The sequence below is a fragment of the Seriola lalandi genome, unplaced genomic scaffold, assembly GCF_002814215.2.
Source record: "Seriola lalandi dorsalis isolate HSWRI2012SDOR001 ecotype SW California unplaced genomic scaffold, Sedor1 jcf7180002054864, whole genome shotgun sequence".
Lineage (NCBI taxonomy): Eukaryota > Metazoa > Chordata > Actinopteri > Carangiformes > Carangidae > Seriola > Seriola lalandi.
The window spans coordinates 1,427,288-1,454,056 of NW_019525417.1; the positions used below are offsets into that span (position 1 = coordinate 1,427,288).

At 41.4% G+C, this 26,769-nt stretch overlaps 1 protein-coding gene across 1 annotated transcript in view; it reads left to right on the forward strand.

Moving 5' to 3' along the window:
- Nucleotides 1–4,078: 4,078 nt before the first annotated feature.
- The window catches only part of magi1b (membrane associated guanylate kinase, WW and PDZ domain containing 1b), a 134,027-nt gene continuing 111,336 nt past the window's right edge, over nt 4,079–26,769 (forward strand). Inside the window, 1 exon segment of the mRNA XM_087179770.1 lies at nt 4,079–4,885. Within this exon segment, the coding sequence (XP_087035896.1) occupies nt 4,588–4,885 (298 nt within the window). The 5' untranslated portion in view covers nt 4,079–4,587.

Below are 26,769 nucleotides of genomic sequence, written 5' to 3' on the forward strand. Positions count from 1 at the left end.
ACACTGGCAGAAAGTGATAATGTGAGAGCACTGCTTTAATGAGAGCTCTCCATGACAAGGTCCTGACTTTTCTATATAACTCCCCAAGATCAACACTGACATTTATTACATGTTTTGTGGGTCTGGGTTTAATGTGTAGATCCTATAGAGCCATCTAATATTACATGTGTGACAATGAATATTATATAACCTATAATACAAGCTAAAAAAAAAGACAGCATTGTAATTGTAATATCAATATCTTCTAAAAGTAATAATGTATGTGGACCACGCTGACATTGTGAAATCTACTATATGCAATTTAGTGTCGAATTTTGACGTGATTGTGGTTTGATTCATGTGGATAAAACACAACCTGCAGCTGTGTCTGTGTACATATTCACTGTTTGTGCAAGAGAGAGAAAGACAGAGAGGACATGACAATTAAAAAATACAACGAGGCAGCAAACGCCAACAAAAACACATACAGACTGATGGATGGATGGATGGATGGATGGATGGATGGAAAGGGAATAGGAAATTTTGGGCCCGTGGCTGTGGGTCTGCCTCTGTCGATCTGATTTGGGTGACACTGTGTGACAGGAAGCTGGCAGAGGAGCTGGGAGACTCCCCCCGCCCACTGCAGGTCACGATGGAAGAGACTGGCACTTATACACGTTCAAACAAAGACACACACACACACACACACATACACATACACACACACACACACATACACAAATCAAACCCAGTCTACAACTGAAAAACTTCCTCAGCTTTTCCCCATCCTCCCATCCACCATCAGCCCTCAATACACTACACACTGGACTTCACACTGGCATAATGTTGTTGTGAACCATTCCTAAATGCTGGGGCAGTGGGGGCCTAGAGGTTAAAGAAAAGAGCTTGTGGTCACCGGCTCAATCACCACACCAACAGGATTAAATCTGGGTGGGAAAAGTGAAAAAGCTCCTCATCAACACCACTGATACCCTCAAGCGAACCCCTTAACCCCAACTGCTCCAGTGCAGCTGCTCAGCGGCCACAGGGTCAGACTGTGTTTTTTCCTGTAAAAGAGAAGTTTCCTTTCAATCAAACTGTCCTTGATAAATAAAGGTTTAAAAAAGCTTAAATGAAGCTTGTGTATTAAACCAGAGAAAAAAACTGGAAATACATAATTAGTACAAATGCTTTGTGAGTCTAATTAAAACAGGAGTTCTGACAGATTTATCAGTGATCCTAGAGCAAGAGAAGAATTTACTCACTCCAAGTTTCCAGAAATCTAAAATCAAGAGTCTCCAGCCATGCTACCCGTTCTGTGAGGCTGCATTTAGGCACTCTGGTGCTTTCAGTTCAATGATATCATCAGCCTGGTAACATACTCAAAATGACAATGCTAACATGTATAGCAGATAATGTTTATCATGTTCACCGTCTTACTATAGTATGTTAGCCTGCTAACATTTGCTAATTAGCACTAAAAACAAAGTAAAGCTGAGGCTGAGGAGAATGTCACTATAGGTTTGAAAATATTCAGTCCAAAATCAAATTACATACTGAAAAGTCAGGGGATCACCCAAGTTATTAAAGTTCATCCTGATGGGAACATGAACTTCTGCACCAAATTTCATGTCAATCCATCAAATAGTTGTTGAGATATTGGACTTGAAACTGAAATTGTCCACTTCATGGTAGTGCAGAAGTTCCATATAAAAATGGCAATCTATCCAACACTCAAGATATTTCGGTCTAAACTTGCTAGCATGCCTAAAAACAACAAAAAGCTAATTAAGGTCTGTGGGAAAACGTACTTCTGATTCTTCCTCCTTCATCAGATCATGAGATATGTATGGCAGGTATGTCCACCATCCTCTTCATCTTCACTAAGTTGTTTTCCCCTTTATCGTAAGGTTCACACCATTGAAGTATATCTCCCACATGGTAAAGAGCTCTTTTGTGTCTTGTACTATTTAATAGTTTACCTCTGGTAAATGTATTTTTTATAGGATAGTTAGAAATGCAGTGTAAGTGCTGTTTAGTTTAATGGCACTCTGTAGATGAATGAAGACATTCATAATTTATGACGCTTGTGTCTTGTGTTATGTTTTAAGTACTTTCTATATTAATGTTTATTGTTCGTTACTTGCCTGCAAGGAGAGTGTCCCTAGGAGGAAACTGCATTGAGCTGAATAAATATTAAACACACATTTCATGTATGAGCCACTGATAACAGATGAAGATGAGGAAAAGTTGTAAGGTTTCAGGCTTAAAAGCTCACTATACTATTTCCTGTCCCATCCAGGCCAATGGGTTTTCTTTCTTCCCATGGGACCAAGAGTACTTTGACTGTTATTTTTAGGTTGGGAAAAGCTCATCTGCTGCTCCCTAGGTGAGAGGCCTGGCCCATCTGATCAAGCAAAGTATTCATCCTGCTGTTTTAGCTCACTGTCTGTCTAGCTGATTGTCCATCTATAACATTCTCTTTATTGTGTTGCTTTAATTATTCCTCGGTATCTATGGCTTATAAACATGCTTTCCAGTTATGGTCTTTTCTCTTTTTTCTCTCATTCTATTTCTGACTTTCCCCCGTCACTTGAGGAGAAGTGAAAGCAAGAGAGGGGAGTAATTGGTATAATTTCTAATGGGACTGATAATGTTCCCAAGAAGTTTTCTCTCCATGTCGCTGTGAAATTGTATCACTGGAAAAAAAAAGTTCAAGGCCTTCGGCAACTTCTTTGATTCACAAAATAAGACTCACAAACTAAGACTATAATGTAAGGGATATAACAGTTTCTGTAGAAATTTCTGTGCCAGGGGCAAACACACGCATAAACACAAAACACACACTTAGGAGTGCGTGAACAATGAGGTGAGGTTTACCACACATGAAAACATGGTGTACCACCAGTCTAACCTGAAATGCAAAAAATCCTGACAGGCAGGATCACAGGTACCCAGATCCCCAGACTGACTAGGTGAAATTAGCATTTAGGTCACAATCATCATCTCAAGCCTGTTGAAGAGAGGACTCTTTTTATTTGAGTATCAGCTCAAAATCTCAGACAAGTTTCCACAGAGAAGTAAATATTTGCAAAAGGAATAACTGACAATGTCTGAGAAAGACATTACAATACATGATTTATTTAATGACTGGATTTTAATAACATCTATAGATCAGTTTAATAGTTTGATTAAAACAAACACAAAAACACACAGGTCTCTAATTTTAGTTAAGCCAAACGCTCTTATTGAAGAGGTACAGCCAAGATAGCCCTTTCTGCTTTAAGCAGTACGCATGCGCTCATGTTAATATTGCTGCCTTCCTGTGCTCTTTGTAGGCTCCGTATTCTGAACTCCAAACCTAAAAATGTTACTATGTAACTCAAGACCACAGTGATACTGTAAATAATAACAGTGTAAACTATAGACATACATTTATACACTATACATATATAAATTTTAAATATTGCTCCATTTTAACAATCACTGTGAAAAAAACAGAAGAGACTGACAAGAAAGTATGCAAACCATGCATGGACAGACTTCATTATAGCTTTGATTTAAAATGACCACAGTTTAGCAATTAGCATATGTATTCCTATGCATTTATTGTTTACATTTCCTTGACTCCAGGGCTATGTACCATCTCATAAAATGATATGTATGTTGCCGTTTTAAGTAGCCTATAAGATGTAACCTAATAAATTTGGCATTTACAGTGTAAATGTATCCATTTCGGCCAACTGTAATAGTTAAAAAAAAATGTACCATGGTTCATTAGCATACAGCATTCAGCAATAAACATAAAAATTAAATGTATGAATTCACATGATCTGAGGTCTGAAACAATGACAATTACAAAGTTAAATGCTATCATATGACAGCCTACACTACTGTACACGTTATATTTCAAAATGTTGGAGATTAACTAACATTTAAATTGCACTTATACTAATATTTCCATATCATAACATACAATATAGCCATTTTGGTGATGGGTAATATACGTGACCCCATCTGGAACTCAATATTTCCGACAGTACCTGAATGCAGCACGAACAGCAACACATTAGCGCCACGGCAGAGCCCAGAGTGGGAATGAGATTCAACTAAATACACCAGAGCGTCGTACCTGGTTAAAGGAGCAAGGGACAGTGACAGCTGTCGATAAAGTTAGCAGTCGGACACGGAGAGGAGAGAGTACGGCCGCCGTGAAGTGGACACAAGAAAGAGACACCACTGAAAGCGAGTTTATAAGAGCAGGGAGAATTTAATAAGTGGAGACGAGACGTGAGTGGGACCGTGGCAGATGTAAGATGCCAACGATAAAGGAGGATTAAAGTGCGGGGATGGTAAAAAAAAATGATTAAACAATATTGACACAGTAAAGAGTGACTTTAGCGTGAACAGGAATGGCTTGATTTCTCACCCCGGGATAACGGTGGGACAAAACAGTCAGAGGCGCTCATGTTTCTGTGGAAGAGAAAGAAAGTTTGCTGCGCTTCACTCGGATACAAGTCTACTTTCTGCGAGGCATTACTGCCGTGACTGTTTCTCATTCGGGTGGCAGAGCCCGCTCGATTTGGTGTCGGCTCTTAACTGTTCACAATGTCCAAACCAGCGCTCAAGAAAAACCACTGGACCTCCAGAGTGAACGAGTGCTCCGTCTCTAAAGATGCCCGTGGTGACTTGAATGTGCCACTGCGCGGCGGCGCGGAAAACGGAGAGTTCGCCTACATCGGGCAACTTAACGAGGATGCCGTGGTTTACAAAAGTGGAAAATTAAATGACGGGGAACTGCTGCTGGAGGTGGAGAACCTCTCCATCTCGGGATTACCCCTGTACGACGTACAAACAGTGATTAAGAACTGCAAAGGTCCCGTCAGGTTGAAAACTGTCAGGCAAGGTAAGGACTGGAAAAGGCAGCGACACACGCAAAACTACGTTTAACTTTTGTCCTTTAATGTGTCTCAATTTACTGAAAGTTGGCAGGGATTGAAAAATTTATGCCAAGTCTTTTTTCGTAACAGAAGGAGGGACTTCTCACGTCGGCACACATAACATGTACAATTAAGCTTAAACATTTATGAAAATAGAAACTTTTAAATTGCTTTTGCTTCCAGTGAGGTGTAACCTTGAAGTTGGTTAAATGCTGAAATAACCTTCGCCAGGCTTAATATAGTTTTTTCGAACTGGAGAGTGGTAGCTAAAACGCCAGGAAGTGGTGGCATTGTATACAGGTCTATGAGTAAGCCCACGTTAAATTGACAGATTTTTGAATGGCATTTGGGTTGTGCTGTTCAACATAGAGAAAATGCCACCTGTCGGTTCCAGGGAGATGGAAACAACATAGGCTCACACACACTGTTTATTCAGCTTTCCTTTTTGTTCTGTCGCCATACCAACCCTTTGAAATGGCCCAACTGTTAAAAACCCTTTCCAAATAATGTGTTAGCTTAGCCATTTTAGTTTACAGTCAACACCTGAAATAATCAAATCCTGAACAGGTGTCAGTCCCATGACTTTAAATAGCTATCCTAATTAGGGCACATTTTCACTCCACTGTAGGAATACCAGGTGATACCACATGATATTACAAATAAGCAAGATATACAAATGATAAGCAAATTCTGGCTTTGCCTGGGCCTTTGTATCTGCTATCTCTACATGGTATCTGTCTAGTACTCAAACAGGCTAGACTGGTGACATTTGTCTCGCACCTAACAGGACTGGGAATATCAGGCACCTAACAGAAACTCGAACATCAGGCCAGTGTGGCTGGTCTGGCTCGTTTATGGTCAGCTTGCCTCAGCAGGGCTTGGCAGTTTGACACTGAGCCACCCTGACAGGCTCCCAGCGTGGTAAAGCAGACTGCTGAAGGGATGCTCGGAGCCAGCCTGCGCCACACTAACTTCCTGTAGAGACAGACAAAAGAGCAGCAACTCTTCAAGGACAGTTTCACATATTTATAACCTGTGAATGCCTCCAGCAAAATTGACTGGGCCTGCTTAGAGGAGGCACCATTTATTTATTTATTTATTTTTTTAGAATTGAACATCAAAAGTACTAGCACATTAATTTCAGGCCAGTATTATGATTTCTCATGGACTTCATAGGAAAACATGGTGCAGCTCTGACAATACCGGAGGTATATAAAAGATAAATACAGTCTCTACATTTGCCTAATTTGTTTAGAACAATACTGAGCAGTTGTGTGCTCTGAAGTGCAGCTTTTCACACCGCACCAGCATATAGCACTGACTAGTCCCTCTTTTCTGATTGAAAGTTTGTTAACCAGTAGAATCACCCGCTGTAATCTCTCCATGGGACAAAATCCTTACAACTTTATGAAATATGTCTTCAAATTTTGTTTATAGCAAATTAAATGTAATGCAGTTGGAAATATTTTGTATCTTAACAGCCTTAATTAAGTGCAAGCACAAAAAGAATGAGGGAATGTAAAGGTCCTGAACACAGGTGTTTTCACTTAACCGCTAATTGGACTTCTGCTCAGGTTGAGTGGCACAGTCATTAAGTGATTCCACTGAACTCAATAGTGCTTTTTCACTGCAGACATTTTGACTTGTCATAGCAGGAAAAGCACAGGTTTTGATAATGACATTAAGGACGGCCCTGTTCAAGTGTTCCAGTAAGTCACGACGGTGGGGCCTAAAGTTATAAAGCACTGTTGTTAGTTGATTTAGCAGGTCAAAAATATTGTTTAAACCCTCACGTTTTTGATGATTACTTTAAATTTTTAGCTTTAATTTTTGTGTTTTGAGTTCAGATTTATTTGCTTGTTTCCAAGTGATTCTTTGGGTAGCTCACCTTCTCCTATTCAGTAACTGCAGGGATAGTGTTTTCTGATGAAACTCTTGCCACAGGGGAAAAAACAGCAGTAAATAAATCATAGTGCCAAGTGGTGCACATCTTATTTTTTTGCCTGTGCTGGATTTAGAGACCTTTCTGGAATCTTTTTTTATTGTGGAAAATGTAAACAAGGAACTATTTGGTCATTTTTTTTTAGCACTCTTGTCTTATGAATACTTTCAAGGGAAACACCTGTGCAAATTCAGAATCTAGAAATTCAGTTCATGTATCATTATCCTTAGTTGACTGTGCACCCTCCCAAACTATCTGCAGTTTGAAATGACTTTAAACAAAAGGATGCAACTTCCACTTTCAGCCAATCATAAATCTCAGGGCTCCCACCGAGCCCCCCCCCCCCCTTTTTTCCTTTTTTTTCCCAGTACCCATCTGGGGATGTCGGGTGTCAGAGCCATACAATGTCACATGATCAGATTCCATTTCAAGCTTTTAATAATTCACGCTGTCTGGGAATTTCCCTCTCTAATCAGCCTTAATTGGGAAAATATGCTTGGCAACAAGGGCCATCTGTAAAATCTAAGTGACCTAATTTTACCCAAAGCTTGTGTCATTTTCTCACTTTAATCAAATGAGATGTGAAGAGAGGTACTGCTGCGATCGGCTCGCTGATATTCAGGAAGGCTTACGGAGCATAAGGAGACGTGTTGAGAAGTGTCAGGTCAAGACCTTCAGCAATCAACTCAGACCTGTTAGCGGAGGGGCATTGCTAGACGGAGCTGATAACACGCTCAAACCAGTGCTACTGCAGAGATTGTAATGTTTGCTTTTGATATCAGTGAAAAAGAACAACACACAGACTCACACACACACACATGTTTACACTGCAGAACACACACCTTTTAGCCCAAGCCAGGAGAAGTCCACTTCAGTGTGAATTGTTTGGGCAGAAGCTGTGGGAAAATGTTTTAAAGGACCATTACATACAAACACTGACATGCACTCACACTCCTCACACTTTTAAACAAGCAGGTCCTCCCAATGCAGTTTAATGTTTAATGCTCATACATACACAAAGATGAGCTATAATGACAAAGATAGTATGCCGTGTTTGCAAACAGAAATTCCCATTATGATAAGACTTGTCAATCTGATAAACCCCCGGAACTTCTTTATGGATTATCTTCATAAGACGATGACCTACTGCTCCACATATGCAAAACGATCGCTGGCTAACACGGTGGATAACACATGCATGAACACATGCTTGTGCAAACACACAATCGCAACAGAGAGGTTTCAGATTGAGAGCAGATTAGTGTCATGCTCTCTGCTGTGTTAGCACACATGTTGGCTGTGTTAATAATCAGGGAAATTTCTATGATTGTGTGTGTGTGTGTGTGTGTGTGTGTGTGTGTGTGTGTGTGTGTGTGTGTGTGTGTGTGTGTGTGTGTGCGCACGCGCATTTAAGGTCTGTATATTTTCATGCAGACAGAAACACAGGTAGTGTTACGTTTCGAAGTTTAAGATATGAATTGTATTTAAGTTTAAGCTTTAGGGTAAGGTGTGTATTGGTAATGTCAGGTTCTAGGGATTGAAGCCAGCGACGGTCATTACAAGCAGTGCAACACAAATGTGTGTGTGTATGATTGTGTGTGTTATGTGGACATGAAAAATGGCACAGTGGCCAAGAGTTCATGGGTTTCCCCAGGCAGGAGGTGTGCTGTGTGTGAGTCCCCCGAGTCAACAGGATTTGCTGCATGTGACCATGCTATCTCACGCACGCACGCACGCACGCACGCACGCACGCACGCACGCACGCACGCACGCACGCACGCACGCACACACACACACACACACACACACACACATTAGAAATTTGAATCCTCTTCACGTAAAACCAACCACCGCTCTCTCTCTCTGACCAATCAGAAATCGGGGTGCTACAGCTTCGGAGGAGTGTATTTCTTTCCTGGCTGCATTATATTATAGAGCTGGTGTGATGAATGAGGCCTTGCTAGCTATAAATTTTTAGAAGCAGAAAATATTCTCATTTTCATGTGGCAGAGTGAGTTGCTAACTACGGGCCCTGCTCAAATTTACAACGCTGTGTTACTGCGTTAACTCCAGGCTCCATGTGTGTATGTTTGAGTGTTTCTGGCAGAGATTGCATATGGAAGTGTTTATTTCCTTTCTCTCAGCAGGAAGTTGGACACCCCTCCTCGCGCCAACCATTCTTCCACCTTTGTATTCTCTGACAGCCGGTGGAACTACTTCACTTCCTCCCGTATAGCCTGGCTTTAGGAAAAAGACCTCTGGCTTCAATTTCAGGGTGTGTGTTTATATCTGTGCAAGTCTGTGTGTGTGTATGTACGTGTGTATGTACGTGTGTATGTACGTGTGTGTGTGTGGGGGTGTGGGGGGGGGGAGTCACATGTGGACAGTATAAGCTACTTTGAGCTGAATTTGTGTATATGTGTGTCGGTTCTCCGCTTAAGCTCTGCATTTAAATACACTGGAGGGACACTCAGTTACCAGCTAAATAGACCATGAAATGCTGTCTCACTAATGCAGCGCTTTTTGTAATCCCACTAAAGAGGTGCATATGCACATGTGCGCAGTCTTTCCTCTTGTTTACGGAAGAATCGTCTTTCTTTTCCTAATTAGCTCAAGTGTGGGCTGTAGTATCGAGTGTGAATGGGAATTGGTCACACTTGGCACTTGCAGTTACACACTCTGTCAGAGGAAGAGAAAGGCCAACTAATTTACGATAGTGATTTCAGTTTAGGCGGGGGAAGCAGTCAGGCAGTTCCCTTTGCTTTCCTTTGAAGACTGCTCTTGTCCAGTCTCTTCAAATGGTGGGTGTGCACAGTAGAGGTGTGTGTACGTCTGTGGAACGCGTCAGGATTAAGACATTTGACAAAAGTTGCCGAAGAGAGTGAATAGCAAGGAACATCAGGACCAAAGAGACACACTTTTCACATGATGTTATGATTTGCTGTTTTTATGAATAAAGTCAAAGCATCTGCATAAAAGGCAGCTGTTGCTTTTATAGCTGTTGTAGCCATTCCTCAGGAAGTAGGTGAAGAGATCACAGACAGTTTCCCCATGAGACCCTCCCAGTATATTTCAGAACCCTTCCTGAGGAAATATGTCACTATTCTCTTTTCTTTTCTCAGTGGTCAGTTCTTGAGGATTTGTAGCATGGTGTCATTTCACCGTGCTTTGCTTTTTTCCATCTGTCCGACCATGAAATGATGAGTCCCTTATGTGTGTCAGAATACACAGTGAAATCAAAACCCTAAGCTTAATATCAGACTGCTGTGATTCATTACCTAAAGTAACTGTTAACCTAGTCAAAGTGTGGGACGAGTTGATAAATCTTCCCATGAGGTCGTCTGACTGCCTGGTTAGCATAATCCCCCAGCCTGGGAGGTACGGCGATTCTCTGTTTTAGAGAAATTAGCCTCCAACCTCAAGAGTTGAACATCTTAATCAAAGGCTTTTTTGTAGAGCATTAAGATTCTGAAAATATTCATGTTGTTTCAGCCACTTAAAGAGTAACTTAATGCTAAAACCACTTTTTGAGGTAGTACATTTTGCGTACAGTCATTTTTTTTTTTTTTTTACAATATTCTGGTCGTGATCCACTGTGTTCTCTGCAGCGGAAGTTTTCTTCCTCTAAACCATCAAGAAATCTGTGAAAAATCTGATGTTCCATGGGACACCACACCCTCCATCATCCCCTCCTAGTAGCATTGCTACTACTGCAACTATTACTACCCGTAAACTATTAGCTTACACTGTAGATCAGTGTTATGGTGTTTGGGGCTACCACTCATTCCCATCCCCTGCTCTGTCTAGGGATGCACCAATCCAACCTTTTCTCTCCTGATACCTCAGCTCAGGGTGTCTGCTGATTGTGATGATCTGGTACCAGATTTCTGTGTAAAATCTGTGTACCATACTGTGTGGAACATTGGAATCATGTATAACATCAGGGATGACATAGACAAATGAACTGTATTTAATGTGGATTGTGTGGTCATATTGTGGCCAATACCCGATCTGCTTAATAAGGTCAGTATCTGGGCTGATACCAGTCTGACCTATCGCGTCAGTGCAGCTCTGAACCAGCAGGTATAAACTTTGGGGGCTGAAGTCACTGTCACTGCTTTAAATGTCTGCAGGGACAAAAAAAAAAAAAACATCAGAGTAAAAAGAGTTACAGATATAACTATGCTTCTATGAATTTTGAATGACAGCCAGATGTCTTACTCAGGCATTAAAATGGCGGAAAACAGCTGAAACATGTCGGTGTAGAAGGAAGAAAGTAGAGAGGAGGATGTGGAACAACAAATTGATGGATCTGTGAGGGAGGTGGGAGAGGGTGTGCAGTCTGAGTCTGGCTTTGAATGCATTTTTCGAATTTGTGAATGGGGTGTGTTCAAGCTAAAACACGGTTTTAAGTATGCTTTTTAAGATTTATAGGACCAAGAGTTTTTCAGATTCAAGGAGTAGTTACACCTGTTCAACCAGAATGACTTGCACAAAAACCTTTTTGAATGATAAATGCTGCAAATGTGAAGTTGATGAGTGATTAAATTTTGTGCTAAGACCCCAACCTGCAGTCTCATCACAAGCAGCTGACGCTCCAGAGTCTCTCTGGCAGCCTTTACTGTGCATGGAGTCCTTGAGCATGAGCAGCTCTGTTCTTTATACTGTGTGAAGTCAGGAATGGGATCATATGCATGCCTGCAGATAGTAGCGGTGTGTGTGCATGTATGTGAGCCTGTATGCGTGCCAGACAGGCTGACGTGGCCAAGTCTTTCTGTCAGCTCTGCTGCTGTTAAACCCTGATGAGATGTGGTTATGTCTGCAGCAGGCACAACTAGGCAGCAAAATGATGGAATCCGTAGTGGCTGTGGGCATTATTAGTATGACTGAGACCCAGTAGCAAGTGAATGTGCCTCACAAAATTGCTGCTAGAGTCTTGAAAAGTTAAAGGTTTTATAAGTTCCTTTTAAATCAGCAGGGACTGTACAGCACAAAGAAATGTAGTTAAATGCTTGTGCTTTTGTAACCTCATGTTTCTGTAATATTACTGTGCTGCATATTTGACTTCCTGTGTTACAAGATAGTAAAAAGACACTTAGAAGCTTACATGGAGTTAATTTGTTGTTGTTAAAGCAATCGTCAGCTTGTTATCTTTCCAGTTGTGGTTGCATCCACAAAATCTATACTTAATCTCTCAGGCTCCTTGAGATATAAATGCCTTTCTTCCCCAGTCTGCTTCCTTCTTTTCTTTACCTTTTAATAGCGTTGTGGTTGAGGCCTTGGGCTCTGTTTACACAAATCCCATTAATGTAAAGTCTTTGGGAAGCTTACTCACGCACATTTCGTGTGCACGCAGACAAAACAAGGGAGTATCTACTGGTTTAGAGAGCGGTCTAGCCCTGATTAAGAGGATTTAGACACTAGTCTGTTTGTCCACGGTAGTAAGACACACACCACATAGCCACACGCACACATGCACACTCACATGCTACAAACTCCCGGGGTCTTCCTGCAGTGGCAATTATGCAGCACACAACAATGCCTCGCTGAGCCACACTGCCTTATTCCTCCTCCTCCTCCTCCTCCTCCTCATCTGTTGTCACTCCATTCATCTTGTCTGCTCTCTTTATCTCTACCCTCTTAAGTCTTCATCTATTCTCTCCACACTCATTGTCGCCTGAATACGGGAGGAATTGTGATGGCTCTTATTAAGGGGCAGCCTGTTCTAACTCAGTCCCCCACCCTGTCCTTTTTCCTGCTTAGGTCTCTTTATGAAAAGAATCGCTCAACAGGTCACTTCACAGCAATTATGGCTAACAGTGTGTGGCAAAGCATTGAAGATGGCTTTATGGGGATGGTAGTCACTGTGAAGAAAGAGTGTGGTGGATTATGGGTAAAATATAATTATGGGACATAAGAGAAGACAGATTGATAACGTGCGTTAGTGTTTGGTTAGCAAATGATCATCCATGTATGTGTCGAAGTATCTCTTGGTGTGTCTTCTTGGAACTATTTTACTCATTTTCAGTTCATGTAAGCTTAGTTGCCACTAGTTACTGTTGCTATGCATATCAAGCATTCTGTTCTTGGTAGCTACATGCAATGACATAAGATTTATCACACAAATTACTTTATGTGATTAGCTGTTGATTTTTGTCTGCTGAAATGACAGTTGAGGCTAGCAGATTTTATTGGGTGTAGCTAGTAAGCTAATTAAGCTAATGTTAGCTCCATGAGTTGAAAACATCGCCTCAGGGTAACTTTAAGCATGTCATGCTGTCTTGTTCTGAAACAGAGACCGTGTAAAAATATTTTAAATATGCGCCTGACTGCTGCATACTTGATAGTGCTAAAAGATCTAGGCTTAAACTCCTCATCAGCTGACGATTCGTGTAAAAACATGAAAATAAAGAAGCAGCAATATCACACTAAGTATGATAAGGAAAAAGGTAAGATATTTTTATTTCATTCTAAAATAACACTGTTTGGCTGCTTAACTTGACCAAGCAAGACAAATGGTTAGATTTATTGTTTGTATTTGTTTGTTGAGTATGCTTAACTTTTAACATTAAAGAAAAAAGGCTGTTCATAATGAGGACTAGCCAATGTGTCTGGTACACACAAAGCTATCTTGGATAATGAGTTTGGTGAAGTTGCTAGAGCGTAAACTTTCCCAAATCAACAAGCTGATAATAATGAAGTACTGGAATGGCACTCAGTTGTGCCAAGGTGAAATATTGATGAAAATTCCAAAAAATGCTGTATCTCGCAATATTGATGAAAGTGATGAAAAATTCCTGGATCTGCCCCTTTAACTGGAGCTGCACCAAAATGTAATGGGTTCTTCTCTGGTCTATGCCCCATCCCTCCACCAAGTTTGGTGCAAATTGGTTTACCACGTTTTGTGTAATCCTGCTGACAATGAAATGCTTCTCGGCCTCAGAGGTAATGATGGGTTAGGTTACTACTGCGGTAAGCTAGTTAGCTGTACATGCTAGCGTTTGCAGTTAATGCTTGAGCAGACACACTGTTTAATTAGTTCCTAATAAATTTTATTTTGTTTTGGGGAATACAAAAAGACACCACGCTTTTTACATAAGGAGCATTACTGTTTCTAGTCCGATGCACACCGCTTCAACATGTGGAGAAGTCCAAAGCTTCACAGGACTGCCATGCCAAGTTACTGTAGCTAAGGTCAGTCGATGCATATGTAGTCAATCAAACATTACTGCACTTGATCCCTCTGAGAAAATGACAGTAATGTGTCTGAAATTGTTGTTTGTTTAGGAAATTGCTATCATCAAAAGTTAGTTGGTAAGAGTTGTTTGTAAAATCCAAAAATGCATTTTGCATTTCTGTGTGCGTGGAGTGAGCACAATTAAGAAGATGCCTGCAGTTCTCCCATCTGGAAATATCAGCCTGTGTGATGGTGACCATCGTTTAAGCAGCCTTGATTGAAAAAGCATGCGTATCCTGCAGTTAGCTGGAAGCCTTCAGGACACCAAATGGCCTTGGTAATCTCTTATGATGGCAGGGGAGATACTGTGTCATAAGCTTCGCAGGTGGCCTCCCAGTGCTGATAGATGTTCAGTAATAACTGGTGAGCAGCTAAGGGCCAAGTGTGTAACTGCTATCACAACTATGTGATATCCAGACTGCCGAACTGTGTGGCCCTGCGTGATGACTGTGCACCAGCTGTTCTTGTCTGTCCCCTAAAGCTGGGTACTCACTGCATGACTCAATCACCACTTGTACCACTCACATTAAACCTCTATTGTTTCCAGTAGTTTCATGCCTCTTCAACTTAGTGGTATACACAACAAATAATTAAATTTATGCAGGGGACCACACACAAAACATGCTTTACTTGTGCTGTCTGGTCAGCTGAAATGCAAAACATGACTTTAGTTTTTAACTGATTGGGCTGAATTGGGAGTGGAGAGCGAAGAGTGGTTTATACTGATTTGTGCCAAAAAAGAACAAAAGAAGAGAGCTAGATGCCAAAGTAAGAGGAGAATGGTTCTGTGCATTACTTAATGTTCATGCTACATATTTAGGATTCTCAAGGGGATATTTCTTTTATTAGCAACCACTGAGATCTTTTAACTAATGATAAGTCTTTTAGCTATCTGCTTTTGTTGCTAACCATTCTAAGAAGTATTCAAACTGCATCTCTGACCTGGTCAAACCCAGTGAATTTAATTGAAAGCTGCATGCAGAGTAGGTCCAGATTTACTCAGTTTGTCTCCAAGAGTGAAAAGAGGCCTCAGTTTGGGTAAAGTTAAACAGATTTTTGGAAGAGCTTTTGGTATAATTTTGACTTGTTGACTTCTCTCTGTAATTTGCCATTTAAGAAACAAAGAAAATATTACAAGGTGAAAACCTGAGTAACTCTCGAGCGTGTGCGGTCCTGATTATATCAAGCTGTAGGGGCAAAACACTGAAGATGGAGGCAGATCTAATCCTTTATCAACACCGCCTTAATGACAGTTTCATACAGTTAATGCAGGCCAAACAGGACTGAATATGTTTCTCTAAGGAATTCCTCTCATCCTCTGCTGAGTTTGGGCACGCAGTTCTTAAAAGTCAAAATTATACTATTTGCAAATGCCACCTGTTCTAAGTCGAGGTAGTTGCGCACAGTATTTGAAGCACAGTTCTGCTTTGGTACTAGTTGGCTCCTTCGACAGCCTTGGTAGCACCAAGCACCATGGCAGCACAAAGTTACGCTGTCTCTGTTGTGTCTGATAGCTGAACATAAAGCTCAGTATATGAGCACTCAAAGGTCAGTACACATACTGTATGAAAACTATAATAGAGAGACTTTGTCCTCATTTTGCACCATACACCCATCATTTACTGTACAGGCCTCATTAAACCAGTACAGTGAGTAAAATGTGATGGCTTACTGATAGAATCTTAATTAGACAAGCAGAGACTAATTAGCAAAGACAGAGAAAGAATTGTGTCTTAATTAAGAGGTCACCGGTGTCCATCTTCTCTCTCCACTGCTGGCATCAGTCACAGATGTTAATGTCTGGTGTCTTGAAGTGACGTCTGTTTATGTGACAACTGTGCCACCTTCTATACGTCAGTGTCAGCAGCTGAGCCACCCTTCACTCTCTAACTTCAATAGTTCCTTAAATGGATTCAGGTTTTCGAAAATTGACAGATAATATGGCAGCACTTTTTGTCGTGGAAAGCAGAGTGAGAGATTTTAGGGAAAAAAAACAAAACAGTTATGTGTGCTCCATCAGTCTGATAAATGACCTATATACATATTTTTATTCATATTATTGTCCGTCACATGAAAAACAGACAAAGCAAAAGATACATTTGGCTTTAAAATCACTTTGACGTGTTAATTGATGGTTTGTTCAGTTACAGCGGCAAAATTAATGCAGAATTTTTTTATCTGAGCTGACATGTTCCTGAAGTATCGTTAATATAATTGCAATTTACTCTTTATGTAAATCTTCACACCTTGACTTCACATTTTCACATGATTATCATAATCCTCTTCCTTTGAAAGGAAGGAAGTGGATTTTCACCACGACTCTCTCGCTCTCTCTCCCCCTCTCTCTTTACCATACAGTCATCATGTCCCTCTCCTGAATGAATTTGACATTGAGTTAAATCCACTTTAGTTTTGCCCTCACTCCACAACAGTTGCCACGAAATGAAAAAAGCTGCACTTACAAGAGAACATGCCATTTGAGCGGGAGAATTGCATCTATAATTCAAGAACGACTATTAATCTACATGACATACCTGCCAAATGCAGCACCAGGCTGTATGTATACACAGTGTCTGTCCAGCAAAGGTGAGGTTGTCTCTTCACGCCTGGTAGCTGTAAAAATGATGGTGACTTTACCATTTTACAACCTGCTGATGGCAGAGAGGCCTAATGGAGCTCATCTTAGTCTTATTCTGTCAGAATTATATTTTTCTCAATCACATTTTAATCTTTTGTGGTTTCACAACAATATTGTTTATAATTTCAATTAGGTGATGCATCTTTTATAAGCACTATTTTGGTGCTCTAGGGTTTCCTTCCATGTCGGATCTTATATAGACTTGACACCACAAAACGCAGTTAACTAATGTTATGAGATGGAGAAGTTTAGCTTTATACTCAGATTTTAATATTTCAAGTGGAAAAGCCCATTTCACACATATAATGTTGTAAAAAAATTCCAGAGCCAGCCACTCCAGACTTTGTAGTTGTAATTAAAGCAAAACACGGGCCTCATAAAAATTTAAATGTACATTACAAAAAAACCTCTTGCCAATACAGAGAGTCTGTGATATCAAACAGACCCTTCAGGACTTGTCATCATGCCTGTATTTTCATTTTATCTAATGACTTTTGAGCAGCGCACTGACTGACTGACTGACTGACTGTCGCCGCTCTTGATGGAGGCTCTGTTAATCTGAGGTTTACCACACGTAACACACTGTTGATACAATTTACAAGGCTTTTATGTGGGCATCATAGATATGTGTTGGGTCAACTGAGCAGGACTGTGTGGGCTGGGTTGTAATTGGTATTTGTCTCTTGGTAATGCCCAAGTACTATCACTGCAGCTTCGCATTCACACACAGACACATTTAACATGGAAGCTTGAAGCATGCAGATTCAAAGTACATACAGGGATGTTGTCAATGATGTTGCTCTCTCACTCTTTGTCTCTCTCTGACTCTCTCTCTCTCCCACACACACACTTTCACACCACTGTTTCCCTGCACTCTGTACTGTTCAGGAATGCTCTGTTTACATTGCTGGGGCTGGCCCAGATCAGTATTTTAGTCTTTCAGGTGTCTGCTGTGTGTCACTGACAGTTATTTTATTGGCCCCAGGATTGGCTTGTACTGCAAATACTTCTACACTTTGCCTACAACTCCTGGATTTACATGAGGATACAATGGCCTAGAGACTCACTGAAATGCACTTCAAAATAAATGTAGTTTATTTTTGTACTTATGAGAAAGTTGTTGGCTCTGCTGAAAAAAGAATGACCTTTTTCACATTGTCTACTATTAGCATGTCTTAAAGGTTGCCACTGTGATGAATGCATGTACTCAGCCTGCACGCTCCGACTTTTTCAGCCTTATACTTACCTATCTGACATCATTCATCAGTGCTGAGATCGGATTGGACTAGTTAATACAACTGTGCCTTGTACTCCTGCAGAAAGCCTGTCAAATTAGACTGTAAGATGCGAACGACGTCACACTGACTGAAATTCATCTTTCTACCTGCTCCCTATATCCACCTGCATCATTGTAAACCTATGTGCATCATCCAGCCATAATGCCTCTCTCGCACCTCCACCCCACCATCCTCCCCTCACTTTGATGTTCCTATTCGATGCACCTTTTAATGAAATGACAGTTCCTGTACCTGTGATGTATGGCACCAATCTGTTTAACACATAGAGAATCACCTATTTTCTTAAAAACTCATTGGCGCAAATAGGCAGAAGATTGCTGGCGAACACAGACGTCCCTCCATGTCCTCGAGCTGTACTGGGCTCCAGAGCTCATAAATTAGACAAGAAATCTAATTTCCCTGTGGGGCTCTTAGGCTCTGAGTACTCACAGCCACACTGTTTCTTTTCAGGGGTGGTTGATTTCTATTCTTCATGATGTAAATGGGCTGATAAGGGGACAGTCGGAACTGGATTGTGGCCTAGTTGCATGCTGAGTCACCGTGGACAAGTAGTACTCTCTTTCTGTCACACTGACTCTGGGGTTTTGTAGCAGTGCACATGACAGGCCTGTTTGGAGTTGTCTCCTCACGGCTGCAGATACCGTTGCTGTGAGAGGGAGTTTATTACAAGCGTTGAATTGTGTTGGTCCCCAGACTCTCGGGGGTCACAGAAAGCACCGCACACTTCAGAACAATGTTATCACAGAAAACAGCTGGAAAAGCAGAGTGGGAATGATTGTGATAAGCAGAGTCATTTTCAGCATTGTCATACGTTTTCCAAGCTCCACTGTTGAATTCTTTTCTCCTTTTCATGGGACTTTTTGTGTTATTGTTCAGCTTTTTTTAGATATATGTTCACTATCACTAACTCTCTGTTGCTCCTTGTACTCAAGCCATTGTGTTGCCTCTGTGCACCATGCTCTTTGTTTTGGTTGATATTCATCGCTACGCTTGACATTTCCAGCTCTGGAAGGTAGAAGTTAATGTTTGGGACACTTGTCAGTATAATGACATGTTTGCAGAAGTGTGTTTTATTCTCGGTGCTAAAATACAAATGGGTCAATGAGATGAGTGTCATAAAGCTACCAGCTCTGCTAATCACAGGGTCATCACCTGAAACCTGACTCATGCCATCGGTTTGTTTATAGTAAAATAAAAAGCCATTCATGTTTTTACCCTCTCCTTCTCTGCCATTAAACCACAATGAGCCTCACTGCTCCATATCTGTTTCTTCCTCATTTAAAGGTGCAGATACACTAAAACCCCTGCATGCCAAGAGTGAGTGTTCTTTTCTCCCTGCATTGCTGTAGTATTGTTAGTATCAGTTGAAAATGAAATTTATTGTCAGATTCAAGTGAAATGTATCTTGTGTCAAGCAAACTGCTTACTGTTATATATGTTATATATGTTGTTTTTTATATATATATTCAAGATAAACACATAAGAAACAATCACAACCCAGATTCCTGAGATCAGATTTGATTAAATTTGGAGCTCGTGACTTACACGCTCAGAGGATATATTTAACTCTGCTGTCCATCTTGAATAAACTATAACTGCTCAGAAATCATAGAAAAATGACTCTCCCTTCAACTCCAGAACTAGCCTAAAAATTGTCATGTTTTTACGTTTCCCTCATTATCACAGTAATCCAGTGATAGTTGTCTGTATATCCATGAGTGAATTATAAAAAGGAACTGCTAATAGCTAATTCAGCATACTTTTAATGGTAAACAAAGATAGTCTTAAAAAACAGGCATGTCGTAGTAGTCTACACCTGACATGCAACATTATACTTCCAGTTTATATACCAAATTATGGGAAATGTAGTTTCAAAAGTACAACATGATTGTCCAATGAAAGGAGTTATAAAATCCATTAACATGAACTTGTTTCATCTTGCATCATCAGTATTTTATACTGACACTCTGCAGTCAGACTGGTTTAATGTGATGGGCATGACAGGCTTTTACCATTGTCATTTCAACTTTCTAGAGCAATCCCACACTTTCCATTATGTCCTCCAAAGCATGTAAGACAAATGGTAACCTACAAAGAGTCCAGCAGTGCTGCCAGTGAGTTGGTGTTTTTATTAGCTACATGTGGCCCCAGCCGGTTCATTGTCCTTTTGGTAGGAATGGTTGGAATCTGATACAGCAAGTCGGGGCTGTTTGGCTGTTTCTCGTCTGTGTTGCCATCAGTTAGCAACCACTGTCAAACATTCTTTGTGAGTTCATTACAACAGGAGCTGGACATTTGGAAAAATGAATTAACATACAAAAGGAAGACATTTGAGTTCAGTTCTTTCAAAACTGAATTGTTTCAGCCACAGATACACTAAAACTAGCATTTCCTGATTTGCAGGTGTGGACTTATATTGACAAAAGGGTTTATTTAGTAAGACGGATGCAATTTGTGAGCATTTTCCTGAGTCAATTGTCTGGCACATGAATGATCAGTAATTGAATAATCACCTGAGTAAGCAGCCCTATTCTCAAACTGTCTTTCCTGGAACGGTGTGTGAGTGTGTATTGGCATCTGCTCTCATAACTGAACCAGTCAGACAGGTTGGGGTGAAACTGCTGCATACCTCCACTACACCTGTCAGCAGGTGCACTAGGCGGGGCTCGGCAGCAGAACATATCATGAGGGTGGGATAGAGATCAGAGATGAGAGTCTGCTGTGCTTCCTGGAAATGTGATCACACCTGCACACGCCCCTGTTTTTTTTTTTTTTTTTTTTACTGCATCCTCGCTTCCTCACTGATGAATGCAAATTCCTCGGGGGCAGTCAAACCTCTGCAGACTTCACATTTGAATATCCTCACCGAGTGTTAAGTGTCAGAACTGTGTATTCACTTCTTCACAGAGATCGATTATCTAACCACAGTTTGGGCAGACGTGTCTTTACCCTGGTTAAATACCACACTTGAGTGCTCTCTGTCCCTCCACTCTTATCCCCTCTGTTCATCTGGAGAGTGTAAACATGACGTCTGAGGTGATTGGTGTCAGGTGACCTTTTGGTTGCCATGGCAACCGGGTCCTAAATCCCGAGGCGCCGGTCATCTCCAGGGGCTTGGCTGATTACTAAATAAAATCTTCCCGTACACACACACACACACACACACACACACACACACACACACACACACACACACTAATTTGGAAAGCGGTAGATAAACAGTGCTGGGGAGAGGAGAAGCTTTTAGTCTCATGATGTTGCAGGCAGATAACTTTGTTTAGCTGTCTGAGAACGGACAGACCACATTCCTGCCATCTCTCTGCACAGACAGCGAGGTACAACAGCCTTGTTGTGCACATCTGGTTGGAGTTGAGTCTTTGCCACTTACTGGTGTGTCGGCTGCTTGTGTTATTTTATAAAAACAGGATTATTTAATACAGGATTTGAGAAACTCCATGAGAGTTTAGTTGACAGCTAGTTTGATAATTGGTCATTTAAGTCAGGTATGCCAAATTGTAGGCTATAGGCTACATATCTGGATTTTCTGCCAGTTTTAATTGAGAAAATAATCAGCAGACCTATTGATAATAAAGATTAGTGTTGGTTGCAGTGCAATGCATTCTTCTCAGCCAAGAAAATAGAAATATGTAGTTTTACCCGAAAGCTCCAGGAAGTGGATTCATCAACACTCCCCAGCACCTTTGTTCCTCACAGGCTTGTCCTCGAAGATAAGCTATAGGCTGGCTTCCCTCGAGTCCCATCTTCTACTAATCTATGGCAGAATAGAGAGGGCCGAGTGATTAACATGACAGATGTCTGATGATGACTTACCTCAGTCATTATACATGTGCAAATATTTTAATCAAGCTTTAGCAAAGAGGTGTGATCACCACTGAAGCTACAACCGCCTCAGTTCAACAAAGATGGAAATACCAAGAGAAGTGAAACATTTACAGGCTGTACTGTAAAGCATACTGTATGCTAAAGATGTCAGTGAATCCTGAGTTCACTTTAAAGAATGGAAGGTCAACAGGGAAACATGGGAGAAGTAACATTAATGTTTCCACAGGAAAACTGTTGCTGGGAAGGGAGTTATATCTGAATGCAGTTTTAAACAAATGATGTCAGAGCTTTGCTCTCCATTGTAAAAGAGAGCAGAGGAAAAATGTGTTGCTTTGTTCTCTCAATATCCAGACTCTTGACCACAGGCCGTGTGTGTGTGTGTGTGTGTGTGTGTGTGTGTGTGTGTGTGTGTGTGTGTGTGTGTGCGCGCGCGCACTGGCAACTGTACCCTGGCGTACATGCTTGTGTGTGGTCTAAATACAGCTCTTTACTGTTGCCTGAATCATCGTACGCCAAAAGGCACAAACAAGGTCATAAAAGTGACTTGTTTTGCTGCTCTAAACATAGGCCAGCTCTGTATTTTGATACCAATTTTCCACAGGCGATTGTGTCTTTGTTGGATGTGAGTCAGCAATAGATCTGCATTCAGCTACTGTTTGCCCATGAAATGTCAACCATAGGCAATTTTTGTCATTAACACATGTGCCTTGGTTCTCAATGGAAGATTTTCTTTTCTTTCTACTGATTTAGCCATGTTAGCTTGTAACAGACTAATTATTGATGAGTTCCTCTCCATTAGTCATCTCGCATAGTATCACCTCTGCAAGGTAGAAATATAACCAACTTGTGTTTAAAAGTTTCAGGTGTGGTCCAGTAAACGTGGGGGAAAGCACACACACATTAACATCACTACACATTTCCCATCTGCCTGACACTCAGATTAATTAGAGCAGACATAGGAAGAGAGGCTAGATATAAGTGTGTGTTTGTGAGTGTAGGTGTGTGTGTGTGTATGTACTTGCTCATCTGGTCCATTTCTCTGACTTGTTTCTGCCCTGCTAAGCGCCAGCTGTACATGAAAGTATTTCAGTCTACCTGATGCTCGGCACCACAGCCTAGGTCAACCACAGAGCCCATCACTCTATTTATAGGAGACTGAACGACAGGCAGAGGACAATGCAGGTTTGATTGAGGTGTAGTACAAGAGTATGTTCATATGTGCATGTTCGCTTAAAATGAGAGATTTTGAAATTTGACCCTTTAGATTCCTTGCAGAGAAATGCTGTTGAGATGGAGAAACATCTGACATGGGTGTTTAACATTTGATGATCTGTTCACCTGGCAACGTTGGCTTTCTCCATCTGTTCCAAGTGCACACTGACAACATCTTTCACCTTTTTAATATGACATGTAGATGGCAACTAACTATAGTATAACAAGGGTTGGAGGATCTCATACACATAAATAATCGATGTGAATTATGGTCTGTGTTTTCATGCCAGGCTGCAATTGCATAGCTCCAACTCCATGGATGCTGCAACGCACTCATCAGTCCGACACTACAGCGGTCTCTCTCTTTCTGCGGTCAAGTCACAATTTTTTTTAACATTTCATAAAATAAAATTACAAGCGGCGGTTGTGCGGTTGTGCGGTTCTGAGCCTTGAGTCGTGGGAACCAGAAAGAACAAGGAGAGATTACCTCATTCTCCTCTCATTACCATTTTAGCTCACACCCATCATAACTTGATTTCAGTCTCTCTCTCTCTCTCTCTCTCTCTCTCTCGCTCTCGCTCTCGCTCTCTCTCTCTCTCGCACTGATTGAACAGAATACATTGTGGTCATAAAATCTGGGTGTGGATAGTTTCTTCCAGCGGCCGTGGTCACCTTGACTTGGCCTTATGGAGCTGAAAGAGCCCCTAGGACCAAAGCCCAAAACTGGCCAGGCTTTTTCACCAACCAAGCGCCCCCTCCCTCCCCTCCCTCCTCTTCCCTCCCCTGAGACTCATTCCAGCGTTCAAACTGAAATCAATCCTCTACCGTGTCGCTCTGAACCCCTCCTCCTCGTCCTCCTCCTCCTCCTCTCTCATCTCCCTCATTCTCTCTCTGTTCGGTTACTTCCTCTTGTCCTCCATCCTTTTTCCCCAAGCCCAGATTGCCAGGAATCCAATTACATCACATGAGAGTAAACCCAGGGTAATGTGCACTGCTCCAGTCCTTTCCTTCTTAAACCGATTCCTCTCTCATCTCTTCTTCCACCTCGTCTCCCATCGGGTAAAGGAAGATCCCTCACCCCGTGGGCATTTGCCCTTAAGGCGTGTCACTCTGTCCTGGGTCAGTGTCACCTCGAGGCCCCTCCTCTCCAGGCCCTGGGTGCCTGGCTTTCTTTGCGTTCCCACACTAAACAGTGGCTGTGTTGACACTGTTCTAGTAGTGCTGTCATGTTTTTGTGACACACAGCAGGTGAAGCATGAAGGAGGACAAGGCCAAAGCAAGGCCATGGATGGGTGGGTGATGGCAGTAGTGATACTGGGGGAGGGGATCGAGTCATTTGACAGCACAGTGTTTGTTTTAACTTGATTTGGTGGTTTGGAATTTTTTTTTATTTAAATTTTTTTATGAAATCAACTGAAAGTATTTGTTCAGGAAACAGACAGACAGGTTTAGAGTCTTTAGAGAGATGTTTTTGGACTGTGAGAGGAAAATGATTTGTTTATTTTTGAAAATCAGTGGAGGTATTTTCAGTGTTTGTGAAATCCATCCACATATAAATGACAACATGACTTCACATTAACTTAGAAAAAGCATCAAATTGTTTTTTTCTTCTTCTTTTATTTGACAGCTCTAATGGTGGGGTGGATGAGGTGGTTTATATTCCATGTTTGAATCTTTGTGTGTGTGTGTGTGTGTGCGTGTTTGTCAGACATCGCTGGCTGAATCATTAAGCTGTCGGGATCCTCCGACAGAAGGCAACAGATATTGCCTCCATATTTCATGTCTGGAGGAATGGACGTGCCCCGCCGGTCCCCCTGTCTAATCAACGCAAAGTGGACTGTGCCAATAATCAGCAGGCACAAATCACTCTCATTTCCTGTTTTGGTGAGGTGTGTTGTCGTCGTTGTCGTTTTTTGTCTTCAGCTTGCTGTGTAGGCTGTGGCAGTATGCTAACAGCGGATAGACACTGACCGAGTGGATTCTTTGTACGCAGGCAGAGAAATGATGTGTGCATTGTTGATATGTGATTTCACTTGCAGTATATTTGTGGATCTGTTTTGGCTTTTGTATTTTCCTCGTAGTCTTTACAACTAAAACACTAACAAGGCTACAGGTGGTTGCATAGAAACTTTAAGCTATAGGAGGGCGATCCTGAGCAAACAGTTGAGATTGGTATCTGCATTTAACAGTTTGGTCCAATGTTGATAATTTGTTTATTGTAACTCATTGTGTTTTGCCATCTGTCAGAAATACTTCACAGCCCTCTGTTTAAACACTGCAACTGTTTCCTAATGCGCAACATTGCAGCCAAATAAGCTGTGCAGTGGCACTTGCAGATAAACAGAAGCCAGCAGTTTCATTAAATATATCCAGTGTTGCCTTGGGTTGAAAGAATGGTGCATCATGCCTCTAAAGTGCAGCTGTTGGTTGGATGCTCTCGAAATGTTGGTCATACTGGGGATAATGAGAATGAGTACAAATTCTGCCGGAGAATCCTGCCATATCAGTTGAGGCTGAAGCTTCACTCCACTGGAAACCATGAGAGGAAAGCTGACGTACAGGCTGCCTTTCTCTCTACAGAGCTGTTCAGTTGTCAAACATCTAAATTGGATTGGCTTCATTGATTTAGTATAGAACTATATTTGATAGGCTTTATTATGTGAATTAAGACTGGGGGATGTACTTGGTATTAAATGACTTGGAGTGGGTCCAAATGATAAAATAACTCTGGGAGATCAACTTTAAATGTCAGGTTTGGGCGTCACTTCCTCAGTGTTCACTGCTCTTTCTTTGCCTGTGTGTAACAACACAGCAGACTGCTCCTTTTCTCCACAACTGAAGTGTAAGTAGATGTGACAGGTTGCAGGACACTTGGTAAAGCAATAAAGTAAAACTTCATCAAAAACTTAATCTGTTGATGCAGTGAAGATCACAGATTGATGATATAAAGTATGAGAGAGTGTCTGAGGTTGGATTTTTTGCTTTAATCCCTTTGAGAGTGTGTGTTTGTGTGTGTGTGTGATGAAAATGCTGCATGCTGAGTTGTGTCAGATGCCGGTGCTTGTCTGTAATAATGACTCCCTCCCACTGCTCAAAGAGGAGGAGTGTAAACATGCTCAAACAAACCCTCCTCCTCATCCTTCTCTCTGTCTGCTCTATCATCCATCTCTTCTTCAGTTCTGTCAGAGCTCCACAGTTTGTTCGCAGTGTGGTATCCTCCTGTATTTGACCCTGTTGCACTAACAGAGTTACTGTTACTGCTTCATGTGATATGCTATCCCTCCTTTTGTTCGAAAGCCAGTCGACCATTTTCTCTCTCTAACTCATATCTGTGAGATTAAATCAAGTTTGTCCAATTAAGTTTATGTGATCTGATGATTTCTTCTATCTTGTCATGAACACCCCTCTGCCAACTCTCCAACACCCCCATTTTTCCAGCTGAGAATTTACATGAATCAGTTTCTCAGTGTCTGAAATTGAAGCAGATTTTAAAAACAACGAATCGTGTAATTTTTCTATTCATTTAGCAGCTGAACACACTCGTGACATTCTTTCTACAATATATCCAGATATTGTAGAGAAAGTTTGTCCCAACACTGTTGCAGAAGTTGCCACGAATGTGACAGTTTGCTTTGCTTTCACCTTCTGTCCGGTTCACCCCGAACCGGCTGCATGGGGTT